The sequence below is a fragment of the Camelus bactrianus genome, chromosome 4 (assembly GCF_048773025.1).
Source record: "Camelus bactrianus isolate YW-2024 breed Bactrian camel chromosome 4, ASM4877302v1, whole genome shotgun sequence".
Lineage (NCBI taxonomy): Eukaryota > Metazoa > Chordata > Mammalia > Artiodactyla > Camelidae > Camelus > Camelus bactrianus.
In genome coordinates this window covers 14,778,733-14,795,590 of record NC_133542.1, presented here as the reverse complement: position 1 = coordinate 14,795,590, position 16,858 = coordinate 14,778,733, and the positions used below count along the sequence as shown (strand labels likewise).

Below are 16,858 nucleotides of genomic sequence, written 5' to 3'. Positions count from 1 at the left end.
TCTTTTATGGCTATGAAAAAAATAAAACCTATGTTCAATTTCAACATATTGTTTCAAGGAAACATAAATGTTCACTTCTTTTATTTTAAACCTCAGCTTACTTTTGTATGGATAATCTCTTGGCTATCCTCCAGATTTGCTGTAAGTACTGATGACTCAAAAAATTAAGAAAATGTGAGTGACATGTATTCCATCCTCCATAACTCACTCAAACTCCACAGTGTCAGAAATGACACAGAATTATCAAACATCTGGGTTGTACATAATCTTCCCATCACTTAGAATCAGGGAGACAGCAGTGGGTTTACTTGGAAGGAAGATGTAATATGCGACCTGGAAAACAGGTTTGAAAAGCTTCTATTACAGTTAACTGCTTTATTCTTTCTGTAATAAGACAAACCCCTTCCTGCCATCTCAGCCAGCGACCTTCCTTCACACTTTGTGTAACAAATAGAAAAAAAAAAGGTAATGCCTGGGGAGTTCCTCCAATAAATTTGCTGCTCCATCTGCATCTCTTCACCTACTATCTGTGCTCTTTCTCACGACCACAAATGAAGTGTCCCTACTCTCTTCTATGGCCAGTCTTTTCATATATGCTCAGACTTACATTCTCTGGCCCCTGTCTCCTCTTTTGGAGGACACTTGTCCCCTATTCATCGGCTCCAGGAATATCAGTCTTTCACTCCGTATTGTATCACTGACATAACAAATTAATTAATTAATTAATTAAGAAACCAAGTTTATCTTAATCCTGTATTGGCTCAGTTATCATTTCATTTTGTTGTTATTGCTGCTGCTTTAAACAGAAAAGTCTTGAAAAATCTGTTAATAATTGTGCATCTAGGGTCCACTTTGTTACCTCCCAAACTTCTTTTAACTTGCACCACTGAAACCACTCTTGTCAATGTCCACCATGATCTCGTGATGACACATCTGATGGCTGCTTCTGTGTTTCTCTTATTACTTAGCCTGTTCAGGGTATTTGGCACACGTGGTAATTACCCCATCCCTGTTATAGGCTCTTGGCATCCATGAAGTAGAATGCTCCTGGTTTTAGTTCTATCCCACAAGCTACTCCTTCTAAGTTTTCTTCCTGGATTGGTATCTCTTGGTAAAATCCAAATATTTAGGAGTTTAGGAGTTGTCTATTTTTGCTTCCAGAAGATTTCTTCTACTCTCTATATATTGAAGCCCAAAGTTACATATCTAGTCCTGATCTATTCCCTGAGCTTCAAACTCTCATATCCAAATATTTATAATTCATCTTCATGTCTATTTCCAAAAAGATATTATCTTGATTTTTCTTTTGGCTCCCAGATCAGTCAGAATGATGTTTTAGAATATAAAATAATATCCTATATTTCCAGTGCTCAAAGTCAATGGCTTAATATCACATTTGGAGCAAAATCCAAACTTCATTTTAGACTTTACAGGAAAGTCCTAGTCCACAGCTACCTCTCCTACCTCTCATTTCTACCGCATTCTTATTTCCCCCTGCTCATTTCAGTATTCTCTCCCTTAGATTTGACTAAAACCAGTATATAATTAAAAAAAATTTTTCCTATGTGATCCATTGCAATAGATTCTTCAGGTTTCCTTTGAAAATGCTAAAATATTTTTCCATTTGTACTGTACTACTTTTTAATTGACTTCAAGCTATGTTTTGATTAATTCAACCCTTGTATTTTTCGATTCCTTGTATTGTTGAAATTTTTCACCACTTTTTTCTCAAAAACCTCATGGAATTTGATGGAGAGCTCTTACTGCTGCTGCTCATGTTACCATTTCAGAGCAAAGATGCAAATATACAACTGAGGCTATGTAAGTAAGAGTCATCAGGGGGATAATTAGATATAGCAGCAACAAATTCTTAAGGTGTTCTGATTTTCCTCCCTTTACAGGGACTTCGCTGTTTTTCCCCCCACTATTCACAAAGATTTAGCAACTATCTTATAAGAAGTTCAGTTTCTAAGAATGGATGATTCCAAATTTTGGGTTTACTCTATCATAAGGCCAAAAAGAGATGGTATGTCTTCCTTTTCCTCTTGTAATAAAGTTTCATCTAAGTGACTAATCAGTTACAGTAAACACTTTATCTTAGAATGATACCTATTCTTCCTCTGTCTTGTTTTGTTTCTACTTGAATTTATTTATAACTGCTGTGTTTAAATGTATTTTATAGTAAGCTATGGCAAAATCGTTTTCCAAGTAAGTGGGATATATATATTTTTGATACATAAAATAAACTTTAGGACAGCTGAGCTGCTTACCAGCAGCTCTCTTAAAATGGAGCTCATGGTTTTAGTAGATGAGAAATAGAATACAAACCTAAGCTGTACAATATGGTTTGTAAAAATCATTGTAATCTAAGGCCCTAGTAATAGATGTTCTAAAGGGGAGGAAAAAAAACAATCCCACTGTATTCTGTACTTATTAGACAGTACTGTTCAATAGAAATATAAGTCAAGCCACACATGAGCTTTTAAATTTTCTTGAAGCCACACTAAGTAAAAGAAATCGATAAAACAGATAAAACAATTTTACTAACATATTTTATTTAGCCCAATATAGCAAATGTTATAATTCTAACATGTAATTAATATAAAAATGATTAATGTGATATTTAAATTTTTCCTGACTGAGCATTTTTAATCCAGTATGTATTTTATACTTAACAGCATATCTCAATTCAGACTACTCAAATACACAACACTCACCTCTGGCTACGGGCTCTATCATACTGGCCAGTGTATGAGACTATATCTGCAAGTGAATACCAATTTAAGACACTGGTACATTTAAGAGTCAATTAGAGGAACCAAATTCCAAATCACCATTAGGTGGAATACGTAGGAAGTTCAAATAATATCGACAAGAAGAAAGATACATTCATTTCCCCAAACTCAACTTCGGTGAACCCGTAATGCAGCATTTTAAATATTTCTATTCAAATAAACATGGTTTTGTGCTTTACCTCCTGCTGTAGCAACTTGAAAATGATGTAAGTAAAAAGCTGCTAAAAATTACAAATTGCCACCTAAGATTCCCTGCCTACATGATGATAATTAGTCCTATTTTTGAAGGACTGCAAATTACTGCCAAACAATTAGATACATCTCTAGGAAAACTCATCTCTTTTCTTTCAAAATAAAATTTTGGAATTAGAGGAAAGTAATCCATTTCCATTTAGTTTGGGAATCTTCATTTTTTTCAGAAGTCAAAAAAAATTATTTATTACCTATTTATTCTAGGTATGTATTGGGGATACAAGATGAATGATACTACTTTTGCCTTAGATAATTCACAATGAAATGAAACAACTGATGGACCTTATATCATGTCACCTTTCAAGATACATATTCATTTACTTTACTGAAAACTTCTAAGAGCAAGGCCTTAGTTTCTAACTACTTTACTGAGATACGGTGGACAGCCACTAAGATTCCTCATACCATGCAGTATTTGTCCTTCTACGCCTGGCTTATTTCACTTAGTATAATGTTCTTCAGGTTTATCCATGTTGTCACAAATGACAGGATTTCCTTTCTTAAAAGAATTTTTTGGGGTAATTAAGCCTGTTGTTTGTTTGTTATTTATATTTTAATGGAGGTACTGTGGATTGAACCCAGGACCTTGTGCCTGCTAAGCATGCGCTTTACCACTGAGCCATAGCCTCCCTACCAAGCTATACCTTTCCTGCTCTTCCTTTTTAAGGCTGAATAATATGCCTAACCACACAGACACTCACACTCACATATATACTTATTTTCTTTATCCACTCAATCAATGGACATTTAAGTTGATTCCATGTCTTAGCTAGTGGGAATAATGTTGGAAAGCTTCCTTTTTGTATTTTCTTCTGGGGGTTTTATGGTTTCAGGTCTTACATTAAAGTCTTCAAACCATTTTGAGTTAATTTTTGTATATAGTATAAGAGTTCAATTTCACTTTTTGCACATGGCTATCCACCTTTCCCAGCATCATTTACTGAAGAGATTCTCCTTTCCACACTGTGTTGAATATTCACTTCTAAATTGTAACTAAAATTAAATGAGTTGCTGAGAAGTGATATAGATCAGGAGAATTAAATTGGGGAAGAGCGTTTTGCTCATGAAAACTAGAAAAGCTCAGAAATTGTCACTTAAAACCACCTGCCATACCACTATTCCATTACCTCTCTCGGTGTAACCATTTTTTTCACCTTGCCCTCCCAATTAATTTAAACCAAAACTTGAAAAGAATTTTTGTTAAACAAAAATGATAACTTACTGAGAACAAGATATTGTTATTTATCTTCCTTCAATTCTTTGTAAGCTTTCCAAGGTAGTGACTGAGGACAGTGCCTGTCTCACAGAGCAGGTAGCTATTCAACATACATTTCAAAAGTAAATGACTGTTAGTTTGGTTAATAGAAAAATGGATTATTTTTAAATTTCTCACCTCATGTATTTATTTGAGACCTGACCTTCATAATGTTAAAATACAAACTAGGTAGGGTGAATTATACTCTTTCCCTGTTTACGACAGCAGGGGGAACATGTCAGTACTCCAAAATTATGTGTCACTTGGCTTTATGCTCTATCAATATCCATGTTGACCAATAGAGCGAATAATCCTCCTCATGAAAGACTTACTTTCAAGTGGAACAGAATATAATAAGACAAATAGTTCACATAAACGTTGCATGACAGAAGCAGTAAGATATACAGGACTGGTAGAGTTAGGATAATTGAATTTAAGTTTTTTTGGTGAATGTTGAGTACATACAATGAAATAGTATAGCCACAAATTTTATAACACGTAACACTCAAGGTGTTATTTTAATCTCTTATGAGAAACGTTTTAGATTAATTACTTTGATCATTTTGGGACAGAACCAGTTACTTTTAAGCAACATGATACGGGCTTATTCTTTAAATCATTTAAAAATCAATTCTAATAAAAGTTATCTTAAATATCATTGCTTTTAGCTTTAGCAAATCCTTTCCATTTGTATCGGGTTTTAGATTTTCAATGCACTTTCATGCACGCTCATCTCTTTTGATTTTCTCAACAATTCTGAGTTGATGTTACTATGCTGTAAGTAAAGATATAGAATTCAATTGACTTTTCTGACTGCATGTGAAAGAAAAGAGGTCCTGGGAGACCGCCATAAAAATCCAGTCTTCCCTTCTTGTATATACGTACCCTCACCTCATTCTTTGCCTTTATGAACATCTTTCTCTGATTAACATGCTGGAGACACAGAGATAGTTTGCCATCTCTACATAAAGTACCCAAGAATTCTTTCTCATGAACTTCACAATATATTGTGCCTGATAAACAAAGAGAGGGTGTTGTTTTCCTTATGTTTCTTATTAATATTTTATATTTCTTCCCAAACACTAGTGTTGGTTGCAAAGTCTCTACTCTGTCTCTCCCTTCTACCCTACACACACTGCCAGGACTCCAAAATTATGAAGTTTTCAAATCTGCACATGCATGATTTATACTAATTCTACTTATCCTAGCAGGATTACTCCAAGATACACAACAAATTGGAAGAAATCATCAGAATTCAGTTAGCAATAAGACTGCTTAGTGAAATCTAACTTTGGAAACAGAAGGTTCTTTGGTACACTTTTAGGTTATCTCTTAGAGTTGTCTCTTGCATTTTTTTCCCTCCCAATGTCCAATATGATATCTAAAGTTTTAGTGCATTTCTTGATATCCAGGCTCACCAGGGCTCTCAGAACCACTCAGCAATCATTTTATTTATCTCTCAATTGACTACATTTTAAGTATCTTTCATTAATGTTGGAAACTTTTCTCTACTTTTAGAAAAGAAAACCAGCTAACTTAATTCAGTGGATGATTTTATCGGTTCATTGAAAAGATATGACGTCACTCAATCTACCTCTCTCCAACCTCATTCTTTCTCTGTCGTCACCTGCCTTTTTCTCCTTATCTCTTCTTCAAGAAGAATTCAATCTATTCCTTTATCAGACTGTTCTAATCATCTGTGCATTTGAGTTCATCCATTCCTGAGAATGTGCTACCCCAATTATACTTTCTTCCACTGGCCTGTTTATCCAACTTTCCATGAGATTATTCTCATCTTTTCCAAAACATAGTCAAATCAACCCTATATACACAATAAAAATAGTAATACTTTCAGTCACTTTTCCAACTTTGTTCCCCTTTTTAAGAAGAGGCTCATTTAAAAATATTTGTTGCCCAATTCCTTGTAACTCCTCAACAATTTTTACTCTAATAGCTTGCCCCCAAACCCTAATGACTTAAAATAACCATTAATCATTGATCACAGGTTTACTTATAAGTGGTTCTGCTGATGTGGGACAGGCTGAACTCACCTATACATAGAGCTTGTTTATATCTGTAGGACTAGCTGACTGTTTGGGAACTAGCTGGTTGCAGACAGTTGGCTGACTGTTGGCTGAGGTAACAGGAGTGATCAGTTCACACTTGTTCCATCCAGCATGCGAGCTTAACCTTGTTCATGTGATGACAGCAGGATTCCAACAAAGTAGAAAAGAGGGCATGGTCTCTTGAGTCCTCTATACAAAAGCATTGTCAGTTCTGTTGTATTCCACTAGCCAAAACAAGGAACAACAAGGAATAAGGAAACAGTCTCCATCTGTTCATAGGTGGACTTATAAAGCTACTTTACAAAGGTGATGGATATATGGATGGATGAAGAATTGGGCCATTTTTAATTTGGACCATCACATCTTGCTTAACTTATTTGTAGTATTAAACAGTTCATTCTTTCAACAAATCAGTATTCCCTGGAATTACTATCTCCTAGATGCCCCCTTACATTTCTAGCCTACTCTTTTCAATCTCCTTAGTTGGCCATTGCCAGTTCTTTGAACACATGCCTATTTCTAAGTTCATTCTTTAGTCTTTATATAACTATAGATGTTTCTTCTGTAATTATAACATCTTTATTATCTTGTTGCAAGCTCTGCTTTCAGAGGAAACAAATTAAGAAACATACTCTTCTCCAATAGTTTTGTCATGTTCATGTTCTGTTACCTCTAATTGAATCATTGTTCTAATTTCTTTACCAATGTTCCTACCTAGTTTCCCCTTTCCTCTCATTATCTGCTGCCTATGTAATCTTTCTTACAACTACATCTGATGATGATATGAACTACTGTACAATTCTAAATCAATCACCTACTCAAAGAACTTTAATTTTTCTCCATTGATTCTCATTCTCATTTGGAATTTAAGGCCTTTCACTATTTGGCCACAGTCTACTTTGTTCAAACTTATAAACAATCCTATGTACCCTTCACTGCAGTCATTCTACAGTCTCTTTATTCATAGAGCATTCCCTGTATATCACTATGCACATTCCTTCGCTCTTGTTTCTTTAGTCTTGAATACTCATCCCATGAGACCCATCTATTTGAACCTCTCTCTGTCTTTCAAGAATCAGCTCCAACAACACTTCATGTGAACCCTGTTCTTTCTAGTTTTAGGAGTTAGTATTTTTCTCCTTGATTTCCTATTTTACATTATATGTCTGCATGTCTGCAATGGATGTTAAAAACTATAAGGGAAGACAGAATTTCATAGACTGTACTGCTAATGGTCAAAGAATTTTTACATAATAGTTATTAAAATAGTATCTGTTGAATGGTACTGAAATCACTCAGGATACAATTTTTTAAAAAACCTATAACAAGTAATACACACCTAGAATCTTTCTAATTGCAAAACTCAATTTTCACATGTACATTCTGAGTTAGTTAAATCAAGAAAACATCACAGTAGATTAGCTGAAGATCAAAGTTTGAGATTTATCATTTTGCTCTATAGAATCTTCCAAATGCATTAATTAAATACAATAAAAATGAAAGCATGCCAATCAATACCAATATCAGTAGTCACTGTTTATTTATTGAATCAATCTGGATCCCCACAGGAAATATATGAAATTCTGAAGGTGAGTAATTTAAAACTGGTTCAAATAAAGGACTATCTATGAAAACTGAGTATGGTTTAGAGAAACCAGAGGAAATAGAGCAGTACTCTGAAGTGAGTAATACCTACAATGGAGAACTTAAGGGCCCCTTCGCCAGTAGTGGTGAAAGGCTAGAGCCTGTATCAGAACCTAGAGGCAGAGGGCTCTGTAGAGAAGGCAGACTTACAGGAGCTGTGACCTTTGACAGACAGATGCAACTAGCCTGTAGCAAGCCCATATCTAACACTACTTCCTTCTTCTGACTTCTTGCTAGTATTTCCATGGCCAAATCCAACGAGAAACCAACCATGCCCTGAAACCCAAGGACCAAGGGAGGCCAGTAATGTGGTAAAAAGAGAGCAGGGTGGAGAAGAATGGAGAGTGGATCTGGAAGGCAACTGATATTTGGGAGTTATTTTGGGACATTTTGTTTTTACTACACCTCTTTTTTATGCTGCTGAATCTTGGTATCAGAAAAACAACTGATGGCATTTATTTCATCATGAAATATATTGCTTAGCAAAAGTTTGAAAATTTCATTTTAGTTAAAGGGAATCTTCAGATCTAATTATTTTGCATTTTTGGAAGAAACTCAACATCTACATCAATAATATGGGGAAAAAACATTGTGGAAGGAGAGGACTTAAGAAATCTTTTGATTAAAGCTTTCTGTTTGAGTACATAATCAACTTCACAGTCAGATGTTTTCATGTCTTAGAATTATTAGTAGTGTTGATGTACCTCAATAAAAGTGCTTTTATCCTTCTCAGAAAAGGTTGTGAAGCACATTGATTCAGTAATATAACCTTTGGGATTTGCGGGCTAATTTGGTAGCCTTCTACTTGATACAAACTTACCCTGAGTTCTCACTTGAAATGTATAAAGGGCCAAGCAAAGAGATATACACCAAAAAATTCTGATGAAAAGAAGTAGTTGAGAAGATTTGAAAAGGCAAGAAATCTAAAATAATTTTAATAGCTAATTATTTTTGTCACAAAAGCCAACAGACATAAAGAAATAATCTTTCAAATAACAATTTTCTTACTTTGGTACTACTGTATTTTAAAGCATAAAATCCAAGTTTAGATATAATATCTAAGTCTCATAACAAACCTAGTTATGATACATATTTGGATACATTCTATTACTCCACTTTCATATTTGAAAAAAACTATGTATTAAAAAAATTCAGTAATATTCTTAATATACAGAACTAATAAATGACAAACCCTGCAAGTGAGTTTTCTGACTCCTAGTATAGTATTCTTTAGAATACTATCAGTATCTATAAAATATTATTGAGCACATAAATTTTATAAGGCACTTTTGAGGCAAAAATTATAAAATGTGGTAACTATTTAGATATAAGGAGCATTAGAAAAGATATTCTGAATGATTTCTGTTTTCTTCCCTTTTAGCCATTAAGTAAATACCGATTATGTGAGTTATGGAATACAGGAGACAAAACATCTTAAGTTAATTTTATATTATTATTAATTTGAACATCTTTCCGTATGTTTATTGGCTAGCCAATTTTCCTCTTATATAAAAGATCTGTAAGTTCTTTTGCTTTTTTCTGAATTGCAATGATTGCCCTTTTCTTGTTTGATTTATAAGAGCTCTCAATACATACAGATATTAGCTTTTTGTCTATTTTACATTCTTTGTGTCTGGCTTCTTTTCTTCAACATTGTGTTTGTGAGACACCCATATTTTGGTGTGTCATTGTAACATTTGTTCTTCTTGTTGTATAGTATTCCATTTTCATTCCTGTTAAGAAAAATCTCTAACTCAAACTGACTTAAACAGTCAGGAAATGTGTTTTCTCACATAACTGGAAGTCTAGATGAGGACAGATTCCAGGTATGATAATCAAAGCTGAAATGATGTTATCAGGAAACAAGTTTTCTTTCATCTCTCTGAACTGTTTTTATTATGATTACATGATAGCTGCCAGGGGCACTGGGCTATATGCTTCCTTCCTGTGTCCTGCAAGACAGAGGGAGAATCTCTCTCCTGACCAAGGAATATCAATCTTCCCCTTCCGTCACCTTGGGCCAAGTTTGTAGAGAGATACATTTCCATCAAATAAGTAGGCAAAACTTTAAAGTACCTACTCTGCCCACCTCCCAAATAATTTATCCATCTATTCTCAAGAGTTCCACATGTAAAATTCACCAAAATTTACAGACACACAAAACTCCACTGCTATTTAAACTGTTCTCCAACACATACAGTGAAAAATAAAACCTTTTTAATGCATAAGTATAATCATAGCCATGATAAGGAATGCAGAATTTGGCAACAACTAAACAATCATACCATGCTTAATAGAGAAAACCAGAAGCATTCCTATTAAAATCAGAAATAATTATTTGAAGAAGTCTTGGGGATATAATGTACAGCATGGTGACTATAGTTAACAATACTGTATTGTGTATTTGAAAGTTGCTGAGTAAGTTCTCATGACAAGAAAAAAAAACTGTGATAATGAATGTTAACTAAACTTACTGTGATAATCATTTTGCAAAATATACATCTATCAAATCATTATCCGTTTGTCCTAAAATTAGTACAATGTTATATTTCAATTATATCTCAATATTAATAAAAAATAAATTTCTTTCTTTTGACCTTGGAAAAGGTATTCAATTTCTTTGTTTATCAGTTTCCTCATTCATAAACAGGGGAGAATACTACTACCTAGGATTGTGATGAGCATATTCTAAGTTATGAAGTGTGAAGTGTCTGTAGTTCCCTGTAAAGGCTATTAAGTTGTCAAAAAAAAGTCTGAAGGATGCTGGGCTGAAACCCTCCAAGGTCTCTTTCAGCTCTAAAAGTTGTAGAATGCTACTATATAAGAAAGAAGATGAACATATAACATTCCCCACTCAAGTTATAAATTTAGATTTACACATGAAATAGAATAATGCTTACCAAGTATAGGCTCTTAAAGACGTATTTTTTTATGAGATATACACTATTCAGAGATGGCTCATACTTTGTAGAGATTTCCTATATAAAATTTAATAGCTTTATTTCATTGCTTATTTCAAGCAATATCTTCACTCATAAGAATAGCACATAGGGGAATGAAAAGGTCAGATATTTTTCAATGGATCACATTATATTTCTATTCTAAGTTATATAATTTCAAAAATGCTATTCTAGAACACAGACATTTTAAAAAAATTAAGTAAATACCAGCCTCCATTAAGATGGTTGTCCACCAAAATGAGTTCTCTTTCATAATAATGAAATATTAGCTGGCAAAAGGCTCTAAACTTGAGTACATTTTTCAACCTCCTTTAAAGTTAAAAGGGTCATGGGATGAAGTTTTACCAAAAGAAAGTGGCCAAGGGAATTTATGTCCTTCTCAGGTGTGGCCAGGCCTCTCTTTTCCTTTCCTATATGCTAATACCTGGATCTGTGAGTGTTGCTGGTGATTAGGTTCTTGTCTTGTCGCAAAAAGAATTCAGAGACAAGACATGGAGGTTAAGAAAATAAAGTGAGGATTTATTAAGGGATAGACAGTACACTCTGAAGGGGAGAGCGGGCAGGCTCACCTGAGCCCTGCACTGAGTTTCTTTTGTAAATTGGTTACATAGGGTGTAAAAATGAATGGGTGGAATATTCATTGGGGAAGGAAGGGTTTGGGGTCATATTTCCTGATTATCATCCCAACTCCACCTTCCCAAATGGAGGAGGGATTTTTGTCCTTATTTAGTTTGGATCAGAAGTGTCATGGAGTTGGTAAATGATGGGTACTTCTAATCTGCAAGGCTAATTTTACTGTAATGAGGGCATGATGAGCGAAAGGTTACATTTAGACACTGCCTTTTCCCCACCTTTCTTTGCAGGCCTCCAGGTAGCTTGTCACCCCAAAATGTGTGACTGCTGATCAGTCCAGAGGATCCTGCTTTTCTTTGTCTGCCCAGGGATCCCTGTTGTTTATATGACGTATGGTTTCCTGCATTTGGCCCCATGTCCCTCCTTTTTTGTCCTATTCCTGACATTTGGCCTGTGTCCTCCTTTCTCTGCTCATATCTAGCTATCTGCCTGCTTTAACAGAAGTAACTTACTTCTACTACGCACATGAAACAATGACATAGGGCAAGGCAGAGAAACATGATAAAAAGAATCAGAGACCCTGAATGACCATGTGGAGCAGAGCTTCCTGACGTCCTGAAGCACCTGAATCAGGAATTTTATGTACCACATTTTAAAATCTTCATTGTTTTTAATAGTCACTGAATTGTTGGGTTTCTTGGTTGTAAGCAACAAAGTCTTCACCATAACTAAAGTCAGATCCATTAAGTTTAAAATACAATGAAGGCTGTTAAGTTTAAAACGATAGAATCAAAAATAAAGTGAGGATACCTGGAAAAATGAAAGGCCAAGGAAAACTTTTATTAGTCCTAACTATGAGATATGAGATAAGTTGTTGTTCAAGTTTCTCCAAGAAGTCAATTTTCAGAATAGAATGCTTACCACTCAGACAAAAATTAAGCACCAACAAACTCACTGTTGTCCTTTCTTTAATCTTCTCTGAAGTCTAACAGATAAATGAAAGTTTAGGTTTAAAAAGGACTTCCTTACTAATAAATTATGCAAAGGCTATGCTGACAAGCAGATTCTGAATATGATTTTTTTAATAAAAAGAGATTAAACACAAAGTAGTTTAATTCCCATCATTAAGAGTTACTAATCTTAGTTTAGTTTTAAAACCTGAAATTTGACCACAATAACCTTATTAAGTAGGATGTGGATATTATCTCAGTGTTTTCCTTGGTTTATATTTCCATCACATAAATATATGTATATATTGTCTATATCAGATAGATAAGTTTTCTATCAGGAGAGCAATTTTATAGTAGACAAATTAGAATTTATAACTGATCAATTAATCACTGAGCAGAGTTTTAATAAATTTTTTCATTCACTCATGAAGATTTTTTGACAAATTCACAGTGAAAATCTGTCCCTTTGATCAAAACAGAAAATGGTATTTTGGCACTGGAATCAAAATCATGCTGCTAATCATTACTTATTATATATGGATAATTCAATTTGTTAATAAATACTTTCATATTAGTTTCCCCAACTGCAACATTCATAAATTTGCAAATCTACGTCTAAGACTACTTAATGTTTAAGACTACTTAAATATAAAAATGCTTTCAAGTAGTCTTCAAATATTCAGAACGTTCAAGAAGTTTAAGTAAGGGAAGCTTGATCTGTGACCTGCGAAAGTATTCATTTTATATTGCTTTAATTTACATTCCAATGTTTTATAGGTAAAAAGATAAAAATAGTATATTTCTGTGAATATCAGCAGTAAAACTGATTAAAAAATGCCAGTCCTCCTCCCTGAACCTGCTTGCTAATTTAACATTTTTTCTTCACTCATGTCTATAAACTTTAAGTCCTCTCTTCATTGCACAAATCTGAAGTTATCAAAACATCACTGTAATAAAGTATAATAATCTGTAGCTTTAGTTTAAGATTAAACTAAACAGAGCCTAGATCAAACTTTTCTAAAATCAGCTCTATCCGCTTCGTAAACAGGTACGTATTTTGATATAACAAAACATCTTTTATATTACTACAGGATGTTTTATCAGTTACCAGCCAGGAAACTAAACAAAATTAAAATATACATTAGCTTTAACCCATTTTATGGGGCATGTGGGTTTCAGAATTAAGACTTTTCAGGATTTAGGTTCACAATAATTCCTCATTTGTGTGTTGGTACCTCATTATACTTCATAAATTTTTTTTCCACCATTCCTACAACACTCTAAATATTATACTACAGAAGGTGTTTAATCTAGGGTAAACTAAATATTTTGCTTAGTTCTTGATTTGCAATTGCCACAACTAAAAATATTTTTAAACTTTTTGTATTACTACCTAATTACATAGGGCTTTTATCACCCCGGTTGGCTTATAAGGAGAGAAAAATGTCAACCTACTCAAAATAGACATATTTGCTAATACTCATAAAGTCACATAGGAGCAAGACAGGGGCAAGGAAAAGTGTCAGTAAAATATCCATTTACAACTTTCACAATTTGGATTATAAAAAACTGAAAGAGCACTTATTTTGAAGCAGGTATTTTATATACAGCATCTCAATAAAATTTTTGTAACTTTTGAGGTAGATACTATGTTCATTTTTAACGGTCAGAAAATGAAGAGAGATTAAGTAATTTATACTCAAATTTAGTTAAGCAGGAGTAGGGTCGATACGCTTTTTTCTTAATTCTTCCATCCTTACTGCCTCCTAAAAATGTTTTAATTCTTTCACCATTAGAAAATGAAGTAAAGGGAATAGAAATACTTCTCACATATCTGTTTTTTCTCACCAAGTTTCTTCTCATATTTCTTGGTCACAGGGGAAAATTTTAATGTTCACAACTATCAACTACCTTTAAGCAAAATGCACAAAATATCTTCAACATCCAGGGTAAGAAAAAAATCACAGAACTATTTTCCTTGGCAACTTGTTTTGTGATATATGCCATGAAGCTTTTGGAATATGCCACAAATAAATAAAAAAAATCTAACTCATGATTTTTTTTTTCCCTAGCTGTAACAAAAATTGTGTTTGTTTCTCTTCTTAAACTGAAGTGTTTTCCACCATTTAAACACCCTCTTACACCATGAGTTTTATCAGGTACAATGGTATCCTCTTCATTACTAGACAAAAGTGTTACTCATTAACCAAATACAACCAACTGACTTTAGAATATTTGTTGTTAAAATTAATTACTTTTTTTTGCATTGTAATCACAACTGAGACTTAAATCACTTTGTTTTGAGGTTTATGATATACAAGTAATTCATAATTTTTAAAAAATTCTTAAATGGTCAATATTTGGCAAAGTAGCTGTGCTTTAATGTCAAGTCCGTAAAAAAAAAATGAAATAATGTAGACTACCTAAACTTTAGATTATTTTAAAAGATCATAGTTACATCAAGCAAAAAGAAAATGACAGCTTACAAAGAATAACCAAGTACAGATATTAAAATACATATAACATATACATAAATGTGTATTTCTTAAAGAAACACGTATAAACATTCAAAACACTTCAAATAATAGTCCTGGGATGGCTTTAGGTCATTCTTAAGTTTATTTACCAATTCAAAGAATTACTTGTAGGCAGATAGTTAAAAAAATTCCCCAGGGTTGGGGGGGTGAACAAATTAGTATATACTAGACATATAGGGAGTAGAGCCGGGGTAGGCAAGACTTTCTAAATTATAAATACTACCTTTTTAAGGTAAGGTGGTACTTTATAGGATATCCAAGTAACAGTGACTGATAAAAACAAAACAAATACTGAGAATGTTGGCCACATAAGAGAGAACAGCCAGAGGCTTTAGGGGACTGAAGAATGAACAAACTGAACCAACTCAAAATGTATTATTCATTCCTTAACCAAAACAGAGGAGGGAAACAAAAACTACAGGTCCTCACACCACCAGAAAAGTTCAGGCATTAGGAGGTGTTTGTTGACTGGCACCCACTCCTTGCTATTTGAGAACCCGCCCCTCGGGTGAGAGCCCTTTCTCTACGAAATCCAGCAGGGAAGAGGCAGGTGCTGGGTACCAGTGGAGACTCAGAGCGCCCTATGCCCTTTTCAGCTTCTGCGGCCAAAGGCCATGCACCCCCGGAAGTGTCAGGGCGGACGGGAGGTGGGAGGGCACCATGGTCAGGAGTTAGCGCGGGAGAGCGGGTTTGCGCGCTAGGAAGGGGGGGGGGGGGGGGCGCCCTGAGCTGAGGAGGAGGGGCCCGCGCGAGGCTCCACCCCTGGCTGCGGCCTCGGGCTACAGCCCAGGCCCTGGAGGCTCGGGCTACGGGGCTAGCGGGCCTGAGTCGGGTCTGCACGGAGACGTCTCCTCCTTGTCCACACGCGGGTGCGGTCCCCGCTGTTCGAGATGCAGCTGCAGAAGGGCCCGGCGGTACATGGCCTCCAGCTTCTCAAGCCGGGCTCTCAGGGCCCGGGGGCTGCCTGGCTCGTCCTCGGGGCTGTCGCCCCTTGACCTCCGGTTCGTACCGGCCTCCTCAGGGCCTGGGGTCGCCCTCGCCGCCTCTGCGGACACCTCGTCGCCGCCCTCGCCGGGGAGCCGCAAGGCCTGCCGGAAGAGGCTGCGGTTCTCGCGCTTCAGCCGCCGGTTCTCTAGGCGCAGCCTGGCGTTCTCCTCGCGCAGCCGCGCATTCTGCCGGTCCTGCTCGTCCCGCGCGCGGAGGGCCTCCAGGTGGCTTGCCGCCAGGTCGGCGAACCGCTCCTCCAGCTGCTGGCGGGCGCCGTCTGCACGGCCTCGCCAGCCCACGCTGCCGCTGCTGCCGCCACCCCCACGAACGCGGCCCGGGCGGCCCTGCCAGCCGCTGCCCCCGCTGCCGTCCCCGCCGCCGCAGCTCCCGCGCCTGGTGGCGCCACCACGCATGCGCCACATCGGTCCCGTCCCAGCCGCGCCGCCTGCGCCGTGGGCCGAGGGGCTGTGCTCCCAGGCGCCAGCGAGGTCGGGGCCCAGCGGGGCGGCCCGGGCAACAGCGGAGGAGGAGAGGAGGTTGCGGGCGGCTGCTGGCTTGGGGCCAGAGGAGGCCGGGAATTTGCCTGGTCTGAGGCGTGTCTTGTCTCCTCAGATGGAGCTGCCCCCCCGGGCCTGCGATCTCCAGCCAGCTCACACACAGTGCCCCCGGGGAGCGCTCTGCTGTTCAGCCCTCTGGCAGCGCCAGGGAAAAGCTTGTGTCCTCGCTGGGTTCTTCCAGGGTTCTTCCGTGCAGGCAAGGGTACTGCAAGAACCAGCCGGCCTCACTCCGTCTCCAGCGCAACCACCAACTACCTTGCTTTTTTTACAGGGCAATCTCAA

At 36.7% G+C, this 16,858-nt stretch overlaps 1 protein-coding gene across 1 annotated transcript; it reads right to left on the bottom strand.

The window, feature by feature from the left end:
• Positions 1 to 15,091: 15,091 nt before the first annotated feature.
• On the bottom strand, positions 15,092 to 16,526 carry TUSC1 (tumor suppressor candidate 1). The gene has a single exon (XM_074361476.1). The coding sequence runs from the start codon at positions 16,439 to 16,441 to the stop codon at positions 15,839 to 15,841; it is 603 nt and encodes a 200-aa protein (XP_074217577.1). The 5' UTR covers positions 16,442 to 16,526; the 3' UTR covers positions 15,092 to 15,838.
• Between the last annotated feature and the right edge of the window lie 332 nt (positions 16,527 to 16,858).